This window comes from Dipodomys spectabilis, unplaced genomic scaffold (genome assembly GCF_019054845.1).
Source record: "Dipodomys spectabilis isolate Male_0828 unplaced genomic scaffold, ASM1905484v1 ptg000903l, whole genome shotgun sequence".
Taxonomy (NCBI): Eukaryota; Metazoa; Chordata; class Mammalia; order Rodentia; family Heteromyidae; genus Dipodomys; species Dipodomys spectabilis.
In genome coordinates this window covers 25394-52324 of record NW_024871580.1, presented here as the reverse complement: position 1 = coordinate 52324, position 26931 = coordinate 25394, and the positions used below count along the sequence as shown (strand labels likewise).

At 57.4% G+C, this 26931-nt stretch overlaps 2 protein-coding genes and 1 non-coding gene across 4 annotated transcripts; 1 reads left to right on the top strand and 2 right to left on the bottom strand.

Annotated features, from left to right (window-relative positions):
- Ncapd2 (non-SMC condensin I complex subunit D2) lies at positions 1–23038 on the bottom strand. Of its 2 annotated transcripts, none has more exons than XM_042673505.1 (32): positions 22959–23038; positions 21617–21766; positions 19450–19525; positions 18622–18680; positions 17727–17908; positions 16461–16603; positions 15307–15434; positions 15063–15186; positions 14760–14907; positions 12694–12891; positions 10892–11026; positions 10716–10803; positions 10419–10599; positions 9790–9914; positions 9078–9302; positions 8500–8674; positions 7928–8012; positions 6355–6488; positions 5490–5622; positions 5316–5400; positions 5059–5226; positions 4580–4752; positions 3960–4071; positions 3401–3524; positions 2977–3132; positions 2702–2879; positions 2516–2610; positions 2058–2138; positions 1790–1973; positions 699–819; positions 471–611; positions 1–247 (listed from the first exon to the last, which is right to left on the bottom strand). In XM_042673505.1, exons 2-32 carry the CDS (start codon positions 21741–21743, stop codon positions 165–167), a joined length of 4167 nt encoding a protein of 1388 aa, XP_042529439.1. In that variant the 5' UTR covers positions 21744–21766; positions 22959–23038; the 3' UTR covers positions 1–164. The 2 variants fall into 2 exon arrangements, with proteins under 2 accessions (XP_042529439.1, XP_042529440.1); XM_042673506.1 differs by lacking the exon at positions 22959–23038 and adding an exon at positions 22175–22390.
- LOC122102831 lies at positions 18198–18526 on the bottom strand. The gene has a single exon (XR_006146589.1). It is a non-coding gene; the product is annotated as a small nucleolar RNA U85 (small nucleolar RNA).
- Positions 23039–23667: 629 nt separating the features above from the next.
- Positions 23668–25225, top strand: LOC122102828 (39S ribosomal protein L51, mitochondrial-like). The gene is made up of 3 exons (XM_042673514.1): positions 23668–23764; positions 24279–24389; positions 24804–25225. Exons 1-3 carry the CDS (start codon positions 23686–23688, stop codon positions 24998–25000), a joined length of 387 nt encoding a protein of 128 aa, XP_042529448.1. The 5' UTR covers positions 23668–23685; the 3' UTR covers positions 25001–25225.
- The last annotated feature ends 1706 nt before the right edge of the window (positions 25226–26931 follow it).

Genomic DNA, 26931 nt, shown 5'->3' with positions numbered 1-26931 from the left:
TGCTTTAAAAAGACTAAACAGTAAAACGTTTATTCGCTAAAAACAACGCTGCAAGCTCAGCCCAGGAGGCTAGGTTAAAAGCAATCAAAGACTATGGACAGATTAAAAACCCAGGCATTCTAGAACTTTCCACGGAGGTGAGCCAATACAGCAGGGCTGCATGGCTAGGAGCGGGGCCTGCGGGACGCCCTTCGGAGCGGGGTGGTTTTCCTGGGGGTCTCGTCCTCCGTCATCTCCGCGGAAAGCTCTAGAAAGAGAATGGGAGGGAGGAGGGTGGCGCGCGCTGGGGGGTCCCCCAGGGCATGGGGGGGCGTACCTTCCTCACTGGACCGCGCTGGGGGGTCCCCCAGGGCATGGGGGGGCGTACCTTCCTCACTGGACCGCGCTGGGGGGTCCCCCAGGGCATGGGGGGGCGTACCTTCCTCACTGGACCGCACTGGGGGGTCCCCCAGGGTATGGGGGGGGCATACCTTCCTCACTGGACTCGTCGCTGGAGAAGACGACCTGGGGTTTCTTCTTGGTGGTGCGTGGAGGCCGGCGCGTGGGTTTGCGTGGCTCTGGCGTGGCGAAGTCGTCGGAGGCCGTGGAAGCCTCGGCCTGTGTTCTAGGGACTAGAAGAGACAAGCAAGGCTGGGAGGTTGCCAGGAAACGGAGGCTGCTGGGCGGGAGGGGGGGGGAGTGGGGGGAGGCCCGCGTACCCCGTTTCTTGGCCGACGGGGCTTGCTGGCTGCCTCCTGGGCCCAGGTCCAGCTCATCCATCCCGTCTAGCCCTCGAGAGTGGCAGGCCCGCAGCTTCTGCTCAAACTCATCCACCACAGCCTGCAGGGCAAAGAACAGCACCGCGCTGGGCAGGGTAGCGCAGGCCTGGAATCCCAGCTACTCACAAGGCTGTCATCTAAGGACCAGGTTTGAAGACAACCCGGGTAGAAAAGCCTGGGAGATGCTGATCTCCAGTAAATTATGCCTATCAAAAATACTAGAGGGGCTGGGAAGGTGGCTCAGTGGTAGAGCGCTTGCCTTGCATGCATGAGGCCCTGGATTCGATTCCTCCGCACCACATAAGCAGAAAAAAGCCAGAAGTGGTGCTGTGGCTCAAGTGGTAGAGCGCCAGCCCTGAGCAAAAGAAGCTCAGGGATAGTGCCCAGGCCTGAGCTCAAGCCCCACAATGGAGACACACACACACACACACACACACACACACACACACACACACAGCCTTGTATACTACTGACTGGAAGAAGCCAGATTTGGCCGGGATTCAGCTCAGTCCCACGGTACCCGTCCAGCGCCCACAGAGCTCTTGCTTAGATCCTGGCTCCAGAGAACAAGCGAATGGAGAGCCCAGCTCTTGGCACTTTGGCCCAGGAGAGGATGGAGGGGGTAAAACTCCCGGGGCAGGGGAGGGAGGCGTGGCGCAGAGATGCAGGTCCACAGCTGGCGTCCGGCATGGTAATCAGTGTTAGATGATGATTTACACCCAGCCACCCTCAACAGTGCTGTGGGGCTTAGCGCAGTCAGCCATTCACTTGGTCACGACCTTCATTCGTTCCTGGTTACAAAGGCACCCCTGATCCTGTCACAGGGGCCAAGGATCAAGGTTCCAAGCCAGTCCTGGCAGTCAAAATCCACAAGCCTCCTCTCCGATGGAAGACAGCAAAAAGCCGGAAGTGGCGGTGTGGCTCAAGTGGTAGAGCACCAGCCTGAGATCTTGCACCAGGACCGTGACCAAAGCCCAAATCCCAGCGCGGTCGTGGCTGTGGGGGGGGGGGGGGGGTGTCCTGGCACTCACCTTGGCCTCGGGCTTGGCCCCACGCCGCAGTCTGCCCACGATGGACAGAAAGGCGGTGAACACGGCGTCGTCAGTCAGCTTGTCGCCGAAGCAGTCGAAGTGATCCAGCAGGCGGCGCACGCCGCGCTCGGCCACGGGCAGCTGCGCCACGCAGAAGGCCAGGTCCCGGTGCTGCCGCTCGGTGCTGGGGGGGGGTGGCGGCACGGCACAGTTCGGGGACCCCATCCACCCTGGCCGGGGTCCTCAGGCTGGGGGGCCCCCCACCTACCGCGCCGTGCGGAAGCGCTGGCACAGCTTCTCCAGCAGGCTTTCCAGCTGTTTGTCCTTCGTGATGTAGGCCAGAAGGTGTCTGCGGGAAGCGAGGAGCACGTGGGTCCCCCGCCCCAGGACCCCAGCCTCTCCCCTCCCCCAGGCGCAGGGCAGCTACAAGGTATGGGGGCACCCTCCACAGGAGGCGCCATCTTTGGAACTCGAACTCAGGGCCTGGGCGCCGTCCCTGAGCTGTTTTTGCTCCAGGCTGGGGCTTTACCACTTGAGCCACAAGCTCCAATTCTAGCTTTTTGGTGGATGGTTGGAGAGAAGAGTCTCATGGACTTTCCTGCCCGGGCTGGCTTCAAACTGATCCTCAGATCAGCCAGCTTCCTGGGTAGCCGGGACTACAGGCGTGAGTCCCAGTGCCCGAACTTATTTATTCCACAGCTCCCGTCCGCCCCAGCGACGGCGTACTTCATGATGGTGCGGAAGGGCTCCTCCTCCACGCCGCACTCGGGGTCTGACAGGCGGCTGATGATGTCGGGGAGTAGATTGTAGACGGCGTTGCCCTGTAGGGGGGGAGACGCATGTTGGAGATGGGGTCACGGACATGCACACCCGCCCGGGCGGCAGCCGCAAACCCGAATGGCGGCCTCTGACCTTGTGGGAGAGCTCGTTGAAGAAGTTCTTGGCCAGGGCGGCGATGGGCGGCGCGGGGTCGATGAGCAGCGCGGCCATCTCGCTCACCTGCCCCTTGACCTTCACCATGTCCTTGAGGATGAGGTGCGTGAGCACCAGACCCGCCGTCTTCCGCACGTGCTGGGCTGGGTCGCGGAGGCTGGGGACGGCATGTCGGGTCAGGGGACCCCAGCCTGCGACCCCCCCAAACCCCCCCCCCACACACACCAGGAGCACAGGCAGTCATAGTTGCTCACCGAGCGTACAGATGCGGCGTCCAGGGGTCCAGCAGGTTGGGGAAGCGGATGGCCAGGTCTCCGACCACGACCATGAGGTTGGCGCGCACGGTGGGCAGCGACGACTTCTCCAGCATGGTGAACAGGAGCCGGAGCTGGGACTCGCAGAACCGGGAGCTGGGGTGGCGTGAGGATCATCAGGGCCGGGTGCCGGTGCGCACGCCTGTCGCTCCGGCTCCTCGGGAGGCTGAGCGCCGAGGATCGCCCTCAGAAGCCAGCCTGGGCCGCAAGATCTGACTCTTTTGTCTCCAAGAAACCCCCGAAAAAGCCAGGAGTGGGGCTGCGGCTCAGCGGGTAGAGCGGCAGGCTTGAGTGAAACCGTGAAGAAAGTTCAAGCCCCCCACAGTGCCGCCCCCCGCCCCCCCCAAAAAAGAAGAGGCTCCACCTGATCATGCAGAACTTGCCAAGGGCGAGGGAGGCGGCGGCGGAGAGCTCGGGGCTGCTGTACAGGCCGGGGTTGTGGCACACGGCCAGGAGCAGGGGCACGAAGGCCGCCAGGACCTGCCTGCCTGCGGGACGGCCGGGTCAGGGATCGGAGGCCCGGGAGGGAGGCCGGGGACGGCTCGGGGTGAGGGATTGGAGGCCGGGGACGGCTCGGGGTGAGGGATTGGAGGCCGGGGATGGCTACTGGTTCAGAACTGGAAGCCGGGGGGCGGACAGCTCCAGGTTAGGGATCTCATGCTGGGGACAGTTCTAGGTTGGAGATAGGGGCGTGGGGGGTGTGGGGATGGCTCTGGGTTGGGGATCGGGCTGTGGGGACGGCTCTGTGTGGGGGGCGTGGGGACGGCTCTGGGTTGGGGATCGGGGCGTGGGGGATGTAGGGACGGCTCTGGGTTGGGGATCGGGCTGTGGGGACGGCTCTGGGTTGGGGATCGGGCTCTGGGGACGGCCCTGGGTTGGGGACCGAGGCCACGGTCGCAGACTGATGACGCAGCAGCCCTCACCTTCCAGCAGCTCCATCTCGCAGATGTTGCGGATGAGCTCAGCCTCCGCGTCGTCGGCGCTGGCCCCCGCCAGCCCCAGCTCGTCCTCCATGGTGGTCTCGGAGCTCGTGTTCTGCAGGGGACAAGCGGGGGCTCACTAGAGATGCGGGTGGTGTGTGTGCATGTGCGTGCGTGTGTGTGCGCATGTGCGTGTGTGCATGTGCGTGTGTGCGCGCGTGTGCGCATGTGCGTGTGTGCATGTGCGTGTGTGCGCGCGCGTGTGTGCATGTGCGTGTGTGTGCGCGCGTGTGTGTGTGCATGCCGCCCTGTCCCTTGGCATTGCCCCTCCACGCTGGCGCTTGACCACTCGAGCCATGCCTCCGCTTCTGGTTTTGGCCGGTTCACTGGAGGTAAGAGTCTCAGGCACTCTCCTGCCTGGGTTGGCTTTGAGCCTCCATCCTCAGATCTCCTGAGGAGCTGGACGACAGGCTTGAGCACCGGTGCCTGCCCTGGCCAGCCGCAGTGGCGGCTCTGTTTCCCTGGAGGCGTGTCCCGGGCTCGCGTGGATCATGTCCACCCACCTTCCCCCCTGCAGCGGCCGGGGACGGGACCCCCGGGGCCGGGCGAGCACAGCGCCTCACCTTCTCCTTGGGGGCCTTGGCCTTGTGCTCCTGCTCCTCGCGCAGGACGCGGCGGCGGCCCAGCTCCCCGCTCACCGCCTGCTCCAGATGCACCAGCTGCTGCAGGGCCACGTCCCCCGCCAGCGACAGCAGGTTCAGCAGCAGCACCGTGCGCAGCCGCGGCGCAGCGGCCTCTGCTCGAGCCGGAGGGAAGTCCCGGACAACAACAAGTCAGCGCGCACCCGCACCCGTCGCGCACGCCTGCAATCCCGGCTACTTGGGAGGTGGACGCGGGAGGGGCGTGGGTTCAAACCAGCCCGGGAGGGGAAAACCTGGGAGATTCTCGTCTCTAGTAAAGCAACAAAAAGCCGGAAGGGGGTGCCGTGGCTCAAATGGCAGACCCCAGGAAAGATGGGGTCGTGTGGCTGGGGTGCTACGGAAGCAGGGAGGGAGGAGGTGGGCAGAGGGAAGGCGGGGAGCCCACAGCAGCCCCTGCTCACCGGGGTCCCCCTGGGGGGCGCTGTCCTCCTGCAGCCCGTGCAGGGCCTGGCGTGCGCAGTCGCGCAGCATGCGCGCGCAGATCTCCTGGGGGCCCTCGGCCAGCTGGTAGGTGAGGGCCACGGCCGCCTCTTTGAACGGGACCCACAGCGGGTCTGGCTGGGCGAAGCCTGCGCAGGGACACGGGGTTCGCTTCTGCACGAGGCTCCCGGCAGGGGGGGTAGGCACCTCCTGTTGGGCACCCCAACAACCCGCTCACCTTTGGTGACCATGTCCTGCAGGTGCTGGAACAATCCGTGCTCTTGGGGCAGGCGGAAGGGGGGGTGGCGGGCGCCCAGGGAGGGCTGGGGGGGGGAGAGCACAGGGGTGCGGTTGCAGAGCGGGCGAGGCCCCCCGGCCACCCCCATGGGCCCCGGGCGAGCCTGCTCGGTACCTTCCTCTGGTCGGAGATGTTGGAGATGGCCTGGCACACCTGCTGGGCCAGCCTGTAGTCCCGGCGCCCCGAGTCCGCCAGCCCGGCGCCCACCAGCACGTCCAGGTTGCTGCCCACGATCTCGGGCTTCCCTCTGGAGGAAGGCGGGCACCGAGGTGAAGGGGGGACGGGGAGGGGAGGCGATGATGGCTGGTCCCCAAGGCAGGGCCCTAACCCCGAGTCCCTGTTGCATCCGGGGATCTGGTCTGGGGGGGGAGGGGGGGTAAGAACGCTTCATCCGGCCGCCAGCCCTGGGTACAGTGGAGTGGGACCTGGGTCATTTTTGTTTTTGTCGGTCGTGGGGCTTGAACTCAGGGCCTGGGCGCTGTCCCTCAGCTCTTCAGCTCAAGGCTGGCGCTCTACCACTTGAGCCACAGTGCCACTTCCGGTTTTCTGGTGGTTCATGGGAGGTCAGAGTCTCACAGACTTTCCCGCCAGGGGCTGGCTTTGCACCGCGATCCTCAGCTCTCAGCCTCCTGCGTAGCTGGGATGCCAGGCAGGAGCCACGGGGCCTGGCTCTGGGTAATTATTTTTGTTGGTCGTGGGGCTTGAACTCCGGGCCTGGGCGCTGTCCCTGAGCTCTTTCACTCCAGCCTGGTGCTCGACCACTTCTGGCTTGGTTTGATTAACTAGAGATCAGAGTCTCACGGCCTTTTCTGCCTGGGCTGGCTTCGAACCGCGATCCTCAGATCTCAGCCTCCTGAGCAGCCGGGATGACAGGCGGGAGCCACTGGCACGGGCTCTGGCTACTATACCAAGGGACAAAGAGCCGTCTCCAGACCTCAATGCCCCCCTCCCCCTCCCCCCCGCCCCCCCCCAGCCTCACCTGGCCATCATGCCGAGCAGCATGACGGCGGCGCAGCGCTCCGCCGGGGAGCAGGGCGCCTTCTCCGTGACGCGTTCCCACAGCAGCTGCGTCACGGCCGGCTTCACCTCCTCCTTCCGCACGAACTCGCACAGCTGAGGACGACAGAAAGATGGCTGCGGCTTGCGCCCAGCACGCCCTCCGCCCAGCCTCTGAATGAAGACGGGAAGACAGCAGGAAGAGCCTGGAGCGGCCCTGCAGTGGGACTGGAAGGAGGCTGCCAGGGTGGAGGACGGCCAGCCTCCAGCCTCCATGGAGTCTCTCAAGCCTTTAAAACTGCTCACTAGCCGGGCGCCGGTGGCTCCCGCCTGTCACCCCAGCTACTCAGGAGGCTGAGATCTGAGGATCGCAGTTCGAAGCCAGCCCAGGCAGGAAAGTCCTTGAGACTCTGATCTCCAATAAGCCAGCAGAAAACTGTAAGTGGCGCCGTGGCTCAAGGGGTAGAGCGCCAGCCTTTGAGCTGAAGAGCCGAGGGACAGCGCCCAGGCCCTGAGTTCAAGTCCCCATGACAGACAAAAAAAAATGACCTTTGGGAGTGGATTCCATGTGGACCTACAGTTCTGATTAGGTTCTGGAAAATTCCAGCACCCTTTCTTGCAGCTGCTCGTCATCCACAGCCGGCCTGGGAGACGCGAGGCCAGCTGTCCCTTCCGTCCAGGACAGCGGGGCTCCCCCTAGCGGCGGCCTGTGGTCACTGCCGCCTCTGCTGGGCGTCCGTGGAATACTGCGATTGGGGTCCCTACAATCTCGGGGTCCCTGGCTAACAGGGCTCCAGCCCTGGGCTTTTGTTTGGTGGCACTGCTTTCTTGTTCCCATAGGGTCTGGCATTTCTGCCCGGGACCCGCTTGAAATGATCCTCCGACCTCTGCCTGCGTAGCTGGGATTAGAGGTGCAGCCACCAGTGCAGAGCGTTTGTTAAGACGGAAGAGGAAGGAGGGCCTTCCGAACTTCTTGCCGGGGTTTATACACGCACAGAGATTTCCCCCAGTTTCTGGGGTGCTGGGATTACAGGCGTGCTCCACCAGGGTGGACTTTCCTGTCTGGCCTGGCTTTGAATGGCAATCTTCAGATCTCAATCTCCTGAGTGGCTGGGATTACAGGTGTGAGCACCAGCACCAGGCTGTTATTTTCTAGGTCATCCTCCCGGCTAGAAGAGCCAAGTTAAATCCTAGTGCTTTCTCGGAGCTTTCCTTGAGCACTCTTCGCTCAGAGGTTGAGGATGGGTTGCGCAGCTCCAGAGCCTACTGGACATGACACAGGCGAATTCCCTAACCCCATCTCAACTGCACAGTTCTCACGACCAGCGACCGCCCAGCACACTGGAACGGCCACGGCAGCCCAGGATGACGCGTGCTACCTGCACCGCCGGCTCTGTGCTGTTCTAAAACGCTGGTGTGTTTGCCTTGTAACTGGCCCATGGATCGTTAGGAAGTTGGGAAGGGAAAAGCAAATGGTGCACACGGGCTTCCGTGCGGCTGAGCTCACGGCGGAAGCCCTGGACCCGTGAACACACAGACAGGACGGGGAGACTTACAATTTCTTCAAGGCACTGAATGGTTCCGACCGACGCATCCACCAGCAGCAAAGAGAGACTCTGGATCAAGGCCTGGGCCTTGGCTCTGGGGATACAGCAGAGATTGGGGGTCAGAGGACAGCAAACCGGCCACTAGGGTGACCCCAGCCTGTGTCATTCAGCGGCGGGGGGCAGACAGTGCTGCAGGTTCAGCCCCAGCCTGAGCCGCTAGCGATCCTATGCCTATGGGCTTGAAACTCATCTGGAAGAGACTAGAAAGTTCTGGGTGCCTGCGGCTCACGCCAGTCTTCCCAGCTTCTCAGGAGGCTGCGATGTGAGGATCGCAATTCAAACCCAGCCCTGGCAGGCAAAGTAAAAAAAAAATCTGAGACTGTTATCTTTAATGAACCAGCAAAAAGCCAAGGTGCAGCAGTGGCTCAAGTAGTAGAGCACCAGGTTTGAGCAAAATGGTTAAGAGATGGAGCCTTGCGTTCAAATCCCAGGATTTGCACATGCGCATGCGTGTGCACGACACATACACACACTACGGAGCGCCCTCAGCAAAGCCAGCGAAGGAGAAAGAACCCCAGTACCTGGCCGAGTCCCCCTTGGGGCTGAGGTAGAGCTGGCGGTAGGCGTTGAGCACCGCTTCCCGGATGCCCGGCTCCTTCGACCAGATGAGAGGCAGCATGCGGCGCACCCCAAACAGAGCCTGAGGCACCCCAAATTGGAAGACCATCACAAAGAATTCAATCACCTCCTGCACCACTGCAATGACAGAGACAAACGTCACCCAGCTCCTTGGCCAAACACCCCGAGAGCCAAGAGACAGACTCCTGCCCAGGGCGCTTGGAGGCTGCAAATGGAGGCCCTGGGCTCCCTCTCTCCTGTCCTCCACTGGCGACGCAGCAAATAGAAAATTCTGGATGCAGTGGCATTTGCAAATTGAGAAGGAACTAACCAAAATGACAGGCGCAGAGACCGACAAAATAGGGGCTGGAGTCGGGCTCTGGCGCGCCTGCCTGTCATCCCAGCCACTCGGAGGCTGAGACCTGAGGATCTCAGTTCAAAGCCAGCCTGGGCAGGAAGGTGTGTGAGACTCTCTCCGATGAACCCCCAGAACTAACGAGTGAACGCGTAACTGGCGTAAGTGGGTCTGCCTGGCGCGCACCTGTGGTGGTGTTCTCGTACATCATCCTGCTGATGGTGCTGATGGCTTCCGTGATGCTCTGGGAGAAGCAGCGGGCGTCCCGCAGGTACTGCACCAGCAGCTCCTGCTTCACCAGCTCCTCGCTGCGCCCCGCCTGCGCCTGCGCACACTCCCCCCGCGGGTCTGCACAGGCCGTCTGTTCTGGGGCCGCGTCTCCACTGCACCCCTGCGTGCCACTGGCAGGGCCTGCGTGTCAGGGCAGAGAGATGGAGAGTACAGCTAGCAATAACCCCGGCCATTTCTATCTACAGTGGGAAGTTTATGAAATCACAAACGAGTCTAGATCTTTTTTGTTTTTATGGCCAGTCCTGGGGCTTGAACTCAGGGCCTGGGCGCTGTCCCTGGGCGTCTCTGGCTCAAGGCTGGCGCTTGACCACTTGGAACGCAGCGCCACTCTTGGCTTTTTCTGTGTCTGTGGTGCTGAGGACTCGAATCCAGGGCTTCAAGCATGCTAGGTGAGCGCTCTACCCGAGCCACCGGCCCAGCCCATCTTAGATCATTTCTTAAAATTAGGTTTCTTCAGTGGTAACCCCATTGTATAACACCTTAATAAAATAATGAGTCTGCGCAGTAGGCGCAGTGGCCGCCGCGGAGCAGCTCCATCAGCTGGCCCGAGCCTGCGCAGTGGGCACGGGTCGGGCCGCGTCCTTTGCGGGTGAGGGACAGGGATTACCTTTGAAGATGTCTGCCAGGAGGCTCAGCAGCCGGCCCTCGGGGGAGTCCTCTGTGTCGGCCCCGCAGAACGGGTCGGATCCGGGAAAGCGGTGCGTGGCCTGGCGGGCGAGGAGGATGGCCTGCCTGGGACAGCCCCGCGGGCCGCATCAGCCCCTGGAGGGCGCCGCGCCGGGCTCCCACCCGCTGGCCATCAGCCAGGCCCGGAGGCTGCGAGCTGAGGATCGTGGTTCGAGGCCCGCGCAGCCCAGGCAGCAAAGTCCATGAGACTTTCTTGTTTTTTTGGGTTATCCTGGGCCCTGTCCCTGAAGCTCTTTGGAGCAACGTTGCCGCTTCTAACTTTTTCTGAGTAGTTTACTGGAGATCAGAGTCCCCCGAACTTCCTAGCCCAGGCTGGCCTCTAATTGAGATCCTCAGTCCTCAGCCTCCAGAGGAGCTGGGATGACAGGCGTGAGCCTCCAGTCCCCAGCTCCCCGAGACTCTTACTTCCAGTGAATTAGCAAGATGGCCCAAAGCTAGAGCACCAGCCTTGATTTGGAAAAGCTCAGGGACAGCGCCCGGGCCCCGAGTTCAAGCCCCAGAAACGACACCAAAACAAGACAAAGCGCAGTGTGGGGGTTCCTCACGTACTTGTAACTGGCTCTGGCCAGCAGCTGCCGGATGCGCTCCTTCGCCTGGTCCGCGGTCTCTGCGTCAGCGATCTGCTGGGGCGTCCCCTCTTCTTCTTCTTCTTGGGGACAAGCGAGCAGCCTCTGCAGCGTGGACTGCACTTCGGGGAGCATGGCTTCCCACTCCTCCTGTGGCAGCAGCGCTGTGGATGCACCAGAGTGGGAGCGGCCCTGGTCCGCATGGGGCTGTGCGCGTGGGGCTGTGCGGGGCGGGGGAGGCGGCTGGTGGGGCAGGCCTGGGCGGCGCATGCGTACTCACCGGGAGCTGGGATCCGCCGCTGGGCCCTCATTTCTTGTAATTTCTGGGTCTCCTTCTGCAGGGGTCCGGCGAGATCGGCGTCACTCAGCTGCGCAGGGAGAAGGAAGGGCAGGTCAGCAGGGAATGGCGCCCTGGGCTTTGGTGGCAGGCTGCTGCTTGGTCCTGGGAGGGCTTACCTTGCAGGAGAAAGGGTTATTGGCCACGAAGCTGGCCAGCAGCTGGATGGCGTTTTTACACACCAGCACCGACTTGTCTGCAAGACGCTCCACCGCCAAGGCCACTACGGCCTGGAATCGAGTCAGGGGGAGGGCCTGGAGAGGGAGGAGAGGGGGAAGACGCATCCGCGCATGCCCACACCGGCCAGCCTGACCTCCATCTACATGAAGAAGCCTTTCCAGCTGGGCACTGGGGGCTCCCGCCTGGCATCCCAGCAATTCAGGAGACTGAGATCTGAGGATCGAGGTTCAAAGCCACATGGGTGGACAAAGCAGACACTCATCTCCAGTGGACCACCAAAAAGTGGAAGCGGAGGTGTGGGTTAAGTGGTAGACCGCCATCCTTAAACAAGTCCAGTGGGAACATAAGGCCCTGAGTTCAAGCCCCTGGATTGGTGTATGTGTGCGCATGCGCATGCATGCATGTGCACGTACGTGTGCGTGCACACACACACACACACACACACACACACACACACACACACACACACACGCTGCCTGTGGCATTATAAAAATATGTAAGTAGCATTGTTTGAGGAAGGTTAAGCCTCAATATAGTCCTTCTGTGGAGCTAGGCACAGTTTTCCTGAGAATTATTTTATGATTATAAACTATAACAATGTAAGATTGTAAATACAATGTAACAATACAGATCTTATAAAAAGGTTTGTCTTTTTGTTTTTGCCAGTCCTGGGGCTTGAACTCAGGGCCTGAGCACTGTCCCTGAGCTTTTCTTTTGCTCAAGGCTAGTGCTCTACCACTTGAGCCACAGTACTACTTCTGGCTTTTTGTGTATGTGGTACTGAGGAATTGAACCCAGGGCTTCATGCATGCTAGGCGAGCGCTCTGCCACAAAGCCACCTTCCCATCTCAAAAGATTTGTAGTATTGCCTGGTGCCAGTAGCTCACACCTGTAATCCTAGCTACTTAGGAGGCTGAGATCTGAGAACTGAGGTTCAAAGCCAGCCTAGGGCAGAGAAAAGTTTTGATGAGATTCTGTTTTTTGTGGGTCATGGGGCTTGAACTCTGGGCCTGGGCACTGTCCCTCAGCTCTTCAGTGCAAGATCAGCGCTCTACCACTTGAGGTACAGCGCCACTTCCAGTTTTCTGGTGGTTTATTGGAGATCAGAGTCTCACGGACTTAACTGCCGGGACTTAACTACCCGGGCTGGCTTTGAACCATGATCCTGAGATCTCAGCCTCCTGAGTAGCTGGGATTAAAGGCAAGAGCCACCAACACCCGGCTTTCCATGAGATTCTTATCTCCAGTTAATACCTCAAAAACTGGAAGTAGAGCTGTGGTTCAAAGTGGTAGAGCACTAGCCTTGAGCAAAAGACCACAGGGACAGTGTGTAGGCCCGAGTTCAAGCCCCTTGTCTGACAGAAAAAAAAAAAAAAAAGATTTGTGTTATTGTAACTACTGATACATAAGTCTACAAGTGATTGCTAACTAAATTCCAATCTACAGTCCTCTTTGGATCACCTGAATTCTTTTCATTTCCTGTGCTAGTCCTAGGGCTTGAACTCAGGGCCTGGGTGCTGTCCCTGAGCACTACTCGAGCTACTGCTCTGTGCTCCTAACTCTCTGGTAGTTCATCAGAGAGGAGTCTCACGGACTTTTTCTGCCTGGGTCGCCTTCCCACTGTGATCCTCTGATCTCAGCCTCCCGAATGGCTGGGATTCCAGGCGGGAGGCGCAGCGCTCAGCTCTGGACATTGTCTTTACTTCGGCCTCTCGCCGTGAGCACGTGCAGAGCGGCTCACCTTCTGCTGGACGATGCGGGTGAAGAGCTGCAGCACGCGGCTGCGCACGAAGGAGTGGACGTCGTGGACGTGGGCCTGCAGCGTGTCCAGGAACTGGTCTCTCGTGTCCCGGGCGGCTTCTTCCAACTGGTCTCCGTTCAGGACCTGCAGCACCATCTCCGCCATGGCTGCCAGCACGGCGTTGCGCATCATGTAGTTCTGACAGAAAGATCAGAAGGCGGTGTGGGCTCCTCTCCCCACCGGAAGCAAGCATCCACCCTGCACAACGTGGGTTCAAGTCTCGGGCAGAGCTCAAGCGTGCCTGTGCCCGGCTGTGACGCCGCTGCTTAACTGCCTAGGTATTTGGCCACAAGGTTCTAGGAGATGGCGGAATCTGAGAGGGGCCTTGTTTGCTTGTAGAAAGAAAGTTAAGTGAGTGGAGAGCCAGGTGCTGCTGGCTCACGCCTGTCATCCCAGCTTCTCGGGAGGCTGAGATCTGAGGGTCGAGGTTCAAAGCCAGCCTGGGTAGGAAAGGCCGTGAGACTCTGATCTCCAAGAAACCACCAGAAAACCGGATGTGGAGCCGTGGCTCAAAGTGGTAGAGTGCCAGCCTTGAGCTGAAGAGCTGAGGGACAGCGCCCAGGCCCTGAGTTCAAGCCCCAGGACAAGCACCAAAAACACAAGTGCGTGAATCAAAACCAACTTTTCTCCAGGTGGTTCGGGAAACATGGTGTTCAGTGGTTCTCTGTGAAAAGGTGCGCACTGAAATTTTACTTCTTTCCTTTTTTTGATTTTGGAATGCATGGGTGTCTATGACAAGGAATTTAGGGAATGCAACTCAAGTCGAAACAGAGAATTCATCGTGTACAGAGAGGGCATCTTCTAGAACATTCCAGTGACGATATGCACGAAACCAAGTGTCTACTTGTGGTATCGAGTTGATGTTTCCAAGTTTCAGATTTTACTCTTCTAGACTTAAAGAGTTCTGGATGCCTTAACCTGCACTTGATTATGAAATCCTAACATCAGAAAATATTAACTATTTTAACTAGTTTCTTTCCTTTTTTGTTGGTTGTGGAGCTTGAACTCAGGCCCTGGGCGCTGTCCCTCAGCTCAGTCCAGGAATCAGGGACTGGGTGGTGTTCCTGATTCTTTTGCTCCACTTGGAGCCACAGCACTTCTGAGATTCTGATGGCTTATTGGAGGTAGTAAGTCTCATGGACTTTCCTACCCAGGCTGGCTTTGAACCACAATCCTCACACCTCAGCCTTGAGTAGCTGGGATTAGAGGCGTGAGCCACCGGCACACCTGGTTAACTCCTTCCCTTTCATGTGAGCTCTTGGAGCCTCTAAGTTTGTGGGTGAACAGAGAAACCTACTCTTTCCTTCCCCACAGCCTCTCCCAGTGTACTGACAACATCCAAGAAAAAAGCAGAACGCAGGCCTTGGGTACAAAGCAAGTCTGTTATGTAACCTGGTGGGAGAAGAGAGTTTGGGAGTTTTGCCAGGCTGAGAGTCAGAGAACAGACAGACTCTTATACAATAAGTTAGAGGACTGTGTGGCCTGCCTTTGACCTTGACAGTCACCTTGCCAGGGGGCCAGGGGTGGACTTGACAAAGGTTATCGTTCGGAGTGAGCTTGGCCAGGCAGGCAGCGGCCAGGCACCAGCCTGAAGAATGATGGGGCTCAGCCCCATGTGCTTTCCTGCTCTACCACTTGGCCACAGCTCCATTTTGGGCTTTTTGCTGGTTTCACTGGAAATAAGAGTCCCTTAGACTTTTCTGCTCAGACGGCCAGAGAGCTCAGCCCGGGATCCGGAGAGCTCAGCCTCCTGAGTGCTGGGATTATAAGTATGTGCTACCATGCCTGGCATGCCAGATGTCAGAGGATTGGGATTTAGGCCAGTCTAGGCTACACAGCAGGATCCTGTCTCAAACCAAACAACACAGCTCCAACACCCAAAATCCACAAACGAAACAAAAACCCAACTTTTTCAGCTGAGAGTGTAGCTCGTTGTAGGGCGAGTATTTACCACGTCCAAAGTTCCACCTTTAGCATACTTAAAAAACCTGGGGTTCTCCGCCTACCTCCCCATCCAGATGATCCAGCAGGACGCACATGCTGGCCATCAGGATGGCTGGCATGCGCTCCGCCAGCTCCGTGAGGAAGGTGGCGTAGCCCTTGGCCCCGGAGGGGTCCCGACTCAGCTCCTGGGGACACTTCTGGCCGATCTCTCTACGCGAGGAAGAACACAGCCAGGACAAGAGTTCCGTCAGTCAGCTCCCGGCCGGCAAAGCAAGCGTGGATCTAGGCTGTGCAGGAATCTAGGGCTGCCAGAAGGAAGGCCCAACTGGTCCCGACTCCGCCGCCCACAGGCCAGGGAGACTCACCGCACGATCTCCCCCACGATGCTCTTCATCCCGTACTCGGTGGCCCACAGACTCACAGCCCCCACCAGCACCGGGGCCAGGTGCTCAAAATGCTGCAGGAGCTGGATGATCTTCACAGTGACACCTGCGGAGGATGGACCGCAAGGGGTGATGGGAGGAGGGACCACAAGGGATGATGGGAAGACAAAGCCGGGGTCGGAACAGCAGAGGAGCGACTGTGAGGGATGACGGGAGGAGGACGTACTGAGCATGTGGTTGTACCGCGTCAAGGCCACTCCGAGCAGGTGCGTGATGGCGTCCCGGGTGGGCCGGTTCTTCTGGTGACTGATCGTGGGATTCTCTAGAAGGCGGTAGCAACAGCCGGTGACCAAACTGAGAAAGAACACAGGAAATCAGCCATGAGAACCAAAGGCTGCTGCTCCCGCCTGTCATCCGAGCTACTCGGGAGGCTGAGATCTGAGGATCGTGTGGTTCAAAACCATCGGGGGCAGGAAAGTCTGTGAGACTCTGATCTCCCATGAACCATCAGAAAACCGGAAGTGGCGCTGTGGCTCAAGTGGTAGAATGCTCGCCTTGAGCTGAAATGCTCAGGGACAGAGTCCAGGCCCTGAGTTCAAGACCCACCACTAACCATTAAAAAATAATAATTGTCTTCTACTCTATAATGTAAACTCCACGGGGACAAAACCTTATTCCCAGTGTATATAATGATACCCACAATATACAAGAGGATTCTTTTTGTGTGTACATGGTGTCCTGGGGTTTGAATTCAGGCTTAGGTATTATTCCCGAGCTTTTGTGCTCAAGGATGGTGCTCTACCACTTGAACCATACCAGCACTTCTGGCTTTTTTTTTTGGATTGTTAACTGAAGATAAAGAGCCTCATGGAATTTTCGGCCTAGGCTAGCTTTGAACTGTGATCCGCTTGAGTAGTGCGGATGACAGGCGTGAGCCATCGGCGCCCACCCCCAGAGGATTCTCAATACCTTTTCACAAATAGATGAATGTGCGTGCGAGAGGGCGGATTCACAGCAGTTCCTGACATTCCACCCTCTCCACCCTAACACCTCCATCAGCCGTGAAATGGAGTTATTTAAAAGGCTTTTCTAAAGCCAGAGGAGCATGCCCATAATCTGAGCTACTCAGGAGGCTGAGATCTGGAGGATTAGAGGTTGCCAGCCGGAGCAGAAAAGTCTGTGACAACTCCATTGCCAACTAATCAGCAAAAGGCTGGGCTGGGGGCCTGGCTCAAGTGGTAGAACACCAGCTGTGAGCAAGAAAGCTAAGCCAAAATGAGAGGCCCCGAGTTCAAGGCCAGGTCCTACCCCCTTCCCTCTAGACATGACCAGTGACTCCTCACGGCTCAGCTGCTCCATGCACCCGCCTCTACGACTCACCTGACAAACTCCTCTTCGATCACTGAGTGGTTCCACAGGTGACGGATGTCCAACTGGAGCAGCTGCGTTAACAGCTGCAGAATTGGTTGTCTCTCCTCCTCCCAATCGAAGCCCTGGGCCGCTTTGGATCGGGCCTTTTTACCCTAAAAAGAGCAGGCGCACACTCAGGAAAGATCCAAGAGGGTCCGGGTCTGAAGGTCTGTGTGCGCTTTAAGGATCGAAGCAAGTAGGAGACACAGAAGCACTTCAAACTCCAAAACGCAGAAGAATGGCCTGTCTGGAGAACATGCTGTGAACCTCGAGTCCTTCCTCCTTCACCTGACGCGGGACCACATGCCGTTGGCAATAGTCCCTTCCTCTCATCCACAGTGAGCAAAAGCAGCTCCGGGGTAGCGCCAAGGCCCAGGTGGCTCACGCCTGGAATCCTAGCTACCCAGAAAGCTGAGATTTGAATATCCAAGTTTGAAGCCAACCTCGGCAGGAAAGTCCCTGAGACTTTTTTTTGGCTGGTCCTGGGACTTGAACTCAGAGCCTGGGCGCTGTCTCTGAGCTTTTGTGCTCAAAGCCAGCACTCCACCACTTGAGCCAGAGCACCACTCCTGGCCTTTTCTGAATAGTTTATGGGAGAAAGGAGTCTCATGGACTTTCCCGCCTGGGCTGGCTTCGAACCATGATCCTCAGATCTCAGCCACCTTAGTAGCTAGGATGACAGGCATGAACCACCAGCATGAAGACTTTTTTTTGTTTGGACGGTCCTGGGGTTTGAACTCGGTGTGAGCACTGTCCCTGAGCTTCTTTTGCTCAAGGCTAGCACTCTACCACTTGAGCCACAGCGCCACTTGTGGCTTTTTCTGTTTATGTGGTATTGAGGAATTGAACCTAGGGCTTCATGCATGCTAGGCGATCTGTGGTGCAGGTGGTAGAGCATTAGCCTTGAGTAAAAAAGCTCAGGGACAGTGCTCAGGTCCTAGACTCAAGCCTGAGGACTGGCAAAATAGTAATAGTAATAATAAAGAATCATCAGGTGCTGGTGGCTCACTCCTGCGATCCTAAGATCTGAGGGTTGGAGTTCAAAGCCTGCTTGGATAGGAAAGTCCATGAGACCTTTATCTCCAACTAAGTACCCCCAAAAAGCCAGAAAGGGAGCTGTGGCTGAAGGGGTGGAGCAGCAGCCTTGAGGGAAAAAAAGTAAAACAATCCCAGGCCCTGAATTCAAGCCCAGGACTGGCCCCCAATGAGAAAAAGCGAGGCAGGAAGCCCCATTACCTTCCCCGCCACGTCCAGGCCCAGGAGGCTTGTCTGGCTGCTCATGGTCTCAAAGGATTCCAGGAGGCGGATGAGCGCGTAGCAGTTCATCTTGAGGGCATTAAGATGGCTGCTTCTCTCTGACACACTCAACGCTGCATCATCCAGGATGGACGGAAGCTCCTGGGAATGCCGGGACACCACTGGGACGGCAGAAGATGCCAATTACTTTACAAAACGAAACATCACCCCTGGGGCCTGGGCGCTGTCCCTGAGCTCTTTTGCTCAAGGCCAGCGCTCTACCACTTTGAGCCAGAGCACCACTTCTGGTTTTCTGGGGGGTTCATGGGAGGAAAGAAAGAGTCTCCTGGATTTTCCTGCTGGGCTGGCTTTGCCCGATGCTCTGCGCATCTCAGCCTCCTGAGTAGTTGGGATGACAGGTCTGAGCACCAGCATCCCACCCCCCCCAACTTCAAAACGCCTCCAGCCTGCAGCCATCAGATTACCAAAGATGTGTGTGTCATCTCCAGTGGCCGCTCACAGGGCTAAGTCCTTACAGACCCTCTGCCCTCCATGGAAATCGAAGCAAGCCCTGTTCCTACTCCAACTCCAGCTGCCTTGCCGTCTCCCGGGCAACCGGAAGAGCCCCTCCCATGAAAGAGAGGCGGCTCCAAAGTAGGAAGGAATTCATGTTGGTCTGCCCTTACAGCGAGCGCACACAACTCTGCAACGCTCACCAAGATTACAGACCTCGACAGGACAAAGGGCCTAGAACTTAGCCGGCACACTGAATCACCACAGCCTGCTCATCATCATCTGGCCGACGAGGGAGGAGGGCAGTAAACAGACACCCCACAGCATCAGGAATTTATACCCCCCCCCCCCCCAGTTCTCTGCCCCAGGATCCCTAGAGCACCTTTTATCAGGAATTCCAGAGTTTCTTCCTTGAGACCCAGATCGACATTTCGAAAGTGACTGTAAGAGAAAGGAAGTGTGAATCCGGGCATGGTGGCGTACGCCTGTAATCCTGGCTACCCGGGAGGGCTGAGAATCACAGTTCAAAGACAGCCAAGGGAGGAAAGTCCCTGAGACTCTTATCTCTGATGAACAACAAAAAGCTGGAAGTGAAGTTGTGGCTCAAATAATAGCGCTAGCCTGGAGTACAAACAGCTCAGAGACAGTGCTCAGGCTGTTGAGTTCAAGCCCCAAGACTGATATAAAAAAACAAAGGCAAGTGTGGGAGTGAGACGGGGAACCACAGGGCCCATTCTAACACAGCACAGCTAACCTGAGGATCCCAAGGCTTGAAAACACACAGGAAATCCCACAACCAAACAACACACTGGCAAACAGCGTTCCCTAATGCTTTTAGCTGTGTGTACGCCTATACTGGGGCTTGAATTCAGAGCCTGGATTTTTTTGCTCGAGGCTGGCACTCTACCACTTGAGCCACAGATTCAACTGACGTGTGTGTGTGTGTGTGTGTGCGTGTGTGTGTGTGTGTATGTGTGTGTGTGTACCAGTCCTGGGGCTTAAACTCAGTTCCTGAGCGTTTTTGTTCAAGACTAGCTACTTCTTGAGCTACAGCTCCACTTCTACCTTTCTGGTAGTAACTGGAGATAGCGTCTCCCAAGCTTTCTTACCCAGGCTGGCTTTGAACTTTGGTCCTCAGATCTCAGCTTCCTGAGTAGCTGGGATTACAGGCGTGAGCACCGGCGCCTGGCAAGGGGGCGATTTTACTTACTGTAAGATGCTGTAGACAGTATCGAAGTGCTGGAGGATAGCAAGTGGCCCCTGGGCTCGGAAGGCAGCCTGAAATGCTGTGAAGACAAGAGAGCGCGCAGGGGCTGGGCAGGTGGCTCAGTGGTAGAGTGCTCGTCTAGCATGCATGAGGCCCTGGGTTCGATCCCTCAGCACCACGTAAGCAGAAAAAGCCAGAAGTGGCGCTGTGGCTCAAGAGGTAGAGTGCTAGCCTTGAGCAAAAGAAGCTCAGGGACAGCGCCCAGGCCCTGAGATCAAGCCCCAGGACTGGCAAAAAAAAAAAAAGGAAGTGGTTAATCTGAAGGGAAAAACCTTCTTGATGAGTCCTGTCCAAAACTGCACTGACATCTTAGTCTTCCTTCCGAGTTATTTTGTACATTACCCTCAATAAGGCTTTGCCTGATGCTTCTCTTTCTTTTCCTTTTTGGTGCTGGTCCTGGGGCTGGGACTCTAGCTTTGTGCTATCTTACGCAGCATTTTCCCTCAAAACTGGTCCTCTATCACAAACCTTCCAGCTTCTGAGTGCAGTTTTCGTGCTAATGAATTAGCCGGCCTAGGCCGTCTCCAAGTTGAAATGTTGAATCTAGTTTCACTAGTAGTTAGGATTATAGGCGTGAGCCACGGGCACTCGGCTCTTGTTTATTTATTTGCTCATTTACTTATTTAATAGTGCTGAGGATTAACAGGGCTTTGTGCATGCTAGACAAGCTCTTTACCACTAAGCTACACACTTAGCCCTTGGTGGGCAGGGGCCTTGTGGATGGTGCTGGCCTGGAACTCACTTACCGTGTAATCCTCTTGCCTCTACCTTTCCTGTGCTGAGATTGTAGGCATGCGCTACTATGCCAGCTTAATAATTTTCTCACAATTGTATTAGGGTCATGCATTTTTCGCTAGACTATCACCGAAGGAAGGGCCGGGTCGTTCTCACGAACCATATCACCCGTGGCTCCCACCTAAAATCCTGGATACACAAGAGGCTGAGATGTGAGGATCCAGGTTCAAAGCTAGCCCCAAAGGGCAAGTCTGAGAAACATATTTCCACTGAAAAGCTAGAAATGGAGCTGTGGCTCAGGTGGTAGAGCCCTTCCCTTGAATAAAAAAGGAACAGCACCCAGATCTCACGTTCAAGGACTAGCACAAAAAGAAAAAGAAACGGTACGTGGTGGGTTTGGTGGCACATGTCAGTAATCCCGGCTACTCTCAAGGTCGAGAAGGGAGGGTCAAGGGTTCAATGGGCAATTAGCTAGCCCTTACCTCAAAAATGGAAAAAAAATGCACGAAAACAAAGTATGAATTGGGGGGGGGGGGGTAAGGTGACACAAGCACTAAAGTACCTGCCCAACCAGTCCAAAGACCTAGCCTCAACCCCCAGTACCCCAAAAAACGAAGAAAAAAACCAAGAGAGATCCATAGCAGCAATCTCTTATTAGTAATGATGTTAACTTTGATCTTTTGGTAGTGCTGGCCACATTTCTCCAACTATAGTTTTTCTTCTTTGCAATTATTTTCTTCTTTTGCAATTTCTTCTTCACAAATTTAAGCACCACACACACCACAATGACATTTCACGAACAACACACCTCAGAATTGACAGTGATCCTGTAAGATATCACTTCCTATCCTGGGTGCTGTGGCTCATGCCTGTAATCCCAGCTACTCAGGAGGCTGAGAGCTGAGGATCCCAGTCTGAAGTCAGCCCAGGAAGGAAGGTCAGTGAGGCACGTATCTTTTTTTCTTTTTCTTTTGGTCATGGGGCTTGAACTTGGGCTTGGGCGCTGTCCCTCAGCTCTTCAGCTCAAGGTGAGTGCTCTACCACTAGAGACACGGCACCACTTTTGGTTTTCTGGTGGTTTATTGGAGATAAGATTCTCTCAGATTTCCATGCCTGGGCTGGCTTTGAACCACGATCCTCAGATCTCAGCCTCCTGAGTAGCTAGGATGACAGGCGGGAGCCACCAGCACCCAACTTCCTGTTAGCCTTCAATCTACTAGTACTGTGCCTTAGTATATGGTAAAGGGTAAGAATTTAAAACTGTTTCTCCCAATGAGGAATCATCTTCACCAAGACTATCAGATGACCCAGCCCTCACGGAGCGTCGCAACGCTCATTTTCACATGCCAGAAATAAGGGCAGCTGCACATCTTACCTTTAAGCTGGGGTTGCAGCTGTCTGATGGGCAGTACCTCTTGGACAACATACTGATTCACGCCTCCACTTCTTAATAAATCCTCAGGGGACAAGGGGAGATGGAACTCACACAGCTGGGGGGCCATAATTCTAAAACTGGTTCACAGGGCTGGAAATCAAAAATAACCGTGAGAGTGTAAATCTAAGGCGACTTTTCATCTGGTTCAACAACATCCCCAATACATAGTCTTTTTTTGGGGGGGGAGGGTTGGTCGTAGGACTTGAACTCTGGGCCTGGGCGCTGTCCCTGCACTCTTCAGCTCAAGGCGATCGCTCTACCGCTCTTGCTACAGCGCCACTTCTGGCTTTCTAGTGGTCTAATGGAGATAAGAGACTCATGGACTTTCCTGCCCGGGCTGGCTTTGAACCCTGATCCTCTGATCTCAGCCTCCTGAGTAGCTAGGATTACAGGCGTGAGCCACTGACACCTCTTGCATAGTCTTACAATTAGCTGCTAGCATTCACTTTTGAGATGTCATCATGGCTGGCAGCGAGACTTACGTGGTAAAATGCTTACCTAGCAAGCCTAAGGACCCGAGTTCAAAGTCCTAGTATTGAAGAAGAAATAAGGCAGGACCTAATTTTTGTCCTGATTTTGCTACTGTGGGTCCACGTCACTTCGTTTCTTAGCTCTGATTACAGGCTTTGCCTGGGCCTTGTGCCTTTTCTTCACTCTAGCCTGGTGCGCTATGTCACTGGTGCCGGAACGCCACTTCGGGGCTTTCCGCAGGCTAGAGAATGGACTGGAACTCTGGGCCTGGGCGCCGTCCCTCGGCTCTTCAGCTCCAGGCGGGCGCTCTCCCGCTTGAGCCACAGCGCCACTTCAGGTTTTCTAGTGGCCTGATGGGAGATCAGAGAGTCTCATGGACTTTCCTGCCCGGGCTGGCTTCGAACCGCGATCCTCCGATCTCGGCCTGCGGGGCAGTCGGGATGACGGGCGTGAGCCTCACGACCTTGCTCCGAGGATCAGCGCGGTGAGTGGGGGCGCGGGGAGGATTGGGGCGTTGCTCTCGGCTGTTTTAACCTGCGGAGCCCGTCACGCGTGGGGAGGCGGCCCCGGGCACCAGGCCGCTGCCCCGCACGGCCCCTGCCGAGGTCTCCGGACCCCGGGATCTCGCCTCGCTCAGCACGGAGACCGAGATCGGACGGCGAGCCTGAACCCAACTCTCCATCTTGCCGCCATTCTGGTCAGGGTGAACTTTCCACCCACATCGAGCCCTCCCCGGGCCGACTTGCAGGCCGAACCCACGACGCCCGGCCCCGGCCCCCGCTCCTCCCATTCAGAACCCCGGGCCGCTCACCTGGCTACGCGGCTTCCCCAGACCTGAGCCGCGGGGCTGCGAGGGATTCACGAAAACACGACTGCACCACGCGCACCAATCAGAGAGGCAGCTTTCCAAGTTGGCGGAGAATCTGGCCAATCCCGAGCAAGGGAGGACAAAAGGCCCGCCCTCTGAGCCGGGCGCGGCGAAGCGCGGGCAAAAACCACCCACGGAGCGTTCAAAAACCCCAACGGCTGCAAGCCGACCAATCCCGACGGCCGCTGGCAGAGCCGGCCAATCACAGGGCGGGCTGAGCGCCAGGCCCCGCCCCAGCCCGTCGGGTCCGCGGGAAGAGGCCGCGGCGGCAGTGTCGGGCACGGGGGTCGCGCTCTGCCATCTCCTCCGCTCGGTGCCGCCTCAAGTCCGCCCTGTCCCCGTAATGAACGGCCAGGGCGCCACAAGGACTCGGCTGCATGCTCTGGCTGAGGGTGCCCGGGGAGGCGGAGGTGGGGTGATTCCACCGCAGACGCCCTGCGGCGTCTCCGGAGCGCTCCCGAACTTCCGGTGTGCAGACCGGAAGCCGCTCGGACGGGCGGGCTGGCGGCCGGAAGCTGGAGGGCGGGGCCGCGCGTAGCGGCAGCGCAGTGCTCGCCGGGAGGGGCTGAGGTGGCGGCCCGCGGCCCCTCGCCGCGAGCCCCGCGCCGGACCCGGCCTCTCGGCGGCGTCGTCGCCGTCCGGGTCTGCGCGTGCGCGTGGGGGCCCGGCCATGGCGGCGGCCCTGTGCGCGGGGCTGCGCGCGGCGCTGCGGGGCTGGCTGCCCGCGGCCGGCAGGAGCTTCTCCGCGGGTGAGCGGGGCGCGACCCGCGGGTCCACGCCGAGATCGGGGCTGGACGGCTCCGCCTGCCGACCCCGGCCGGGCAGCTCCGACCGACGGACGCGTCCCCCCCCCCCCCCCCCGGACAGCTCCGACCGACGGACGCGTCCCCCCCGGGCAGCTCCGACCGACGGACGTGTCCATCCCCCCCGGACAGCTCCGACCGACGGACGCGTCCCCCCCCCCCCGACAGCTCCGACCGACGGACGTGTCCCCCCCCCCCCCCCGACAGCTCCGACCGACGGACGTGTCCACCCCCCCCCCGGACAGCTCCGACCGACGGACGTGTCCACACCCCCCCCCCCGTGGACAGCTCTGATTGATTGACGTGCCCCCCCCAACAGCTCTGATTGATTGACGTGCCCCCCCCCGTGGACAGCTCTGATTGATTGACGTGCCCCCCCCCCCCGTGGACAGCTCTGATTGATTGACGTGGCCCCCCCCCCGTGGACAGCTCTGATTGGGTCCCTCCCGCCCGGTCGCAGGTGTCCCCAGGAACTACTTCATAAGGCGCACCCTCCCGCCTCCCCGAGAGGTCGACCGCTGGGACGAGAAGCGGGCTCTGTTCGGCGTCTATGACAACATTGGGATCCTCGGTGAGGCGGCCCCGCACCTACTCCTGGGAGGCGCTGGTCTGCCGGCCACGCTGGACTTTACCGTTAACAAACAAATTGGGCTGGGAAGGTGGCTCAGTGGTAGAGTGCTCACCTCGCATGTATGAGGCCGTGGGTTCGATTCCTCAGCCCCACAGGGATGTAAGAGTCCCATGGCCTTTTTCCCTCGCTCAGGCTGGCCTTGAACCCCAATCCTCAGATCTCAGCCTCCTGAGAACATGACTTCTGCACAAGCTCTGCTCAGGAAGCTGCAACTGTTGGGTTCTCTTGCCTGGAGAGTAGTCAGGGTCTCCATATGTCAGGGCTGGGATTCCAGGCGTGCAGCACCACTCCTGGCTCACCACACACACTCGGTCCTCCAGTCCTGACATGACTACCCTCTCTTCCATCCCCCAGGAAACTTTGAGAAGCATCCCAAGGAACTGATCCGCGGCCCCGTGTGGCTGCGGGGCTGGAAGGGGAATGAACTGCAGCGCTGCATCAGGAAGAAGAAAATGGTGGGAAACAGAATGTTCCTGGAGGACTGGCACAACCTTAACAAGCGCATCCGATACCTTTACAAACACTTCAACCGCCGCGGCAAGCACCGCTAGGGACGCGCTGGGGACGCGGGGACGCCGGGGTGGCCGGGCCGGGCCGGGGCCCAGGACGCGCCCGAGGGGAGGGTGCAGCACGCTTTCCGTAATAACTAAGGGCTGCCTTGGAACCTCTCAGTACCCAGCGCACTCCTGCGGCTCCAGAGTTCATTTCTTTCTTTTCTGTGCCATCCTGGGGCTTGAACTCAGGGCCTGGGCACTGTCTTTGGGCTTTTGAGCTCAAGGCTGGCGCTCTACCACCTGAGCCACAGCTCCACTTGTGACTTTTCTGCGCACACTGGCTTCAAACCACCTCCCTCACTTCTCAGCCCCTGAGAAGCTGGGATTACAGGACACCGGCGCCCGGCTCTTTTTAGATTCTTTATTAATCAGGTAATGGAGCATTTGGCCTGATTTTTTAATTTCCCTTCTTTTTATCCTCTGTCTCTCTTGATTCTTATTCTTGGCACTTTCTTGGTTTGCAGTCTGGAACTCCAATTTATTTCTCTTGGCACAGTTTCTGTGGAAAATTCCCAAGGCCTGGATGGAAGGTGTGCTGGTCCAAGGTTGGCCTCGCTTCTCCTGGGCGCTTGGCCGTGCCACCAGGCCCATGAATCATTTCAAATTCTTGTCAATTAGTATTTAGGAAGTAGAGATATCTTACAAGCTTTCAAAAGAGAATAAAACAAGGAATTCAGGGAGGAGAAAACAAAACAGGACTCTGTGTTGTATGTTCTTTGCAAATACTTTATTTCCTTTGTTACCAGTACTGGAGTTTAAAGTTAGTCTGGGCACAGTCCCTTACCTTTTTTCTGCTCAAGGATGGTGCTCTACCACTTGAGCCACAGCTCTGCTTCTGGGTTTTTGATGGTTAATTGGGAAATAAAGTCTCACAGACTTTCCTGCCTGGGCTGGCTTGAACTGTGATTCTCAAACCTCAGTCTTCTGAAGCTAGGATTGCAGGCATGAAGGAGCCACCAGCAGTCCCCTAAGGGCAGTGTGGGTATATAATATATATATGCATAAGGGTATATAGTCCTTTGGGCTTTGAGGTTTATGTGGGAGTCTTTTGTTGCCTTTTCTGCATTCATTCAGCCCTGTATTACAGGGGCACCCTGGAGGCCACAGGTTCAAATCCAACCTTTTCAGTCACCTCACTGAGTACCAGATTTCACTTTCCTGTGTGTGAACATAGGCTGGAACTCAGAGCCTTGTACCTTCATATGCTTTTCTTGCTGATGACTGGTGCTCTACTACCTCAGCCATGTCTCCACTCTTCCCTTTTCCTGGCTTATGTGAGATAAGTCTCAAACTGAGCTGGGAATGTAGCTTGATGGTAGAGTGCTTGCCTAGCCAGAAGTGGCGCTGTGGCTCAAGTGGTAGAGCACTAGCCTTGAGAAAAAGAAGCTCAGGGACAGCGCCCAGACCCTGAGTTCAAGCCCCAGGACTGGGGGGGGGGGGGGGGGGGGATACTCAGTGCTCAGCCTATTCTGCCTTTGCTGGCTTCAAACCTTGATCCCCCAGGCCTCTGACTCCTGAGTAGCTACAGTTACAGGCGTGAGCCACCAGCCCTGGCTCATATTCAAAGGCACTGCGTGAGGATTTAAGCAGGATGGTGATTGCTCTAGATGCACAGAATCTGGAAGTACAAGACTTGAAGCCGAATCTTTTTCATTAATTCTAAGAGGCACATTTGTTTTCTTCTGGCGTTTTAGCATCTACCTCGGATGCTTCATCATAGCTATTAGTCACACAGAGGTCATACTGCATTTGTCATATGTACTTAGGAGCATCCTAAGCTTGCCAAATGAGTAACTGAAGCTTGGAAGATTCCAGAGTGTTCCAGAGAGGGACAGTTCTGTCTCAGTAGGAAATTCTGTCATGGAAGCCCAGGGTGGTAATGTACACAGAACTACCTCAAGTGGAAACTCACAGACATCCAACACCGA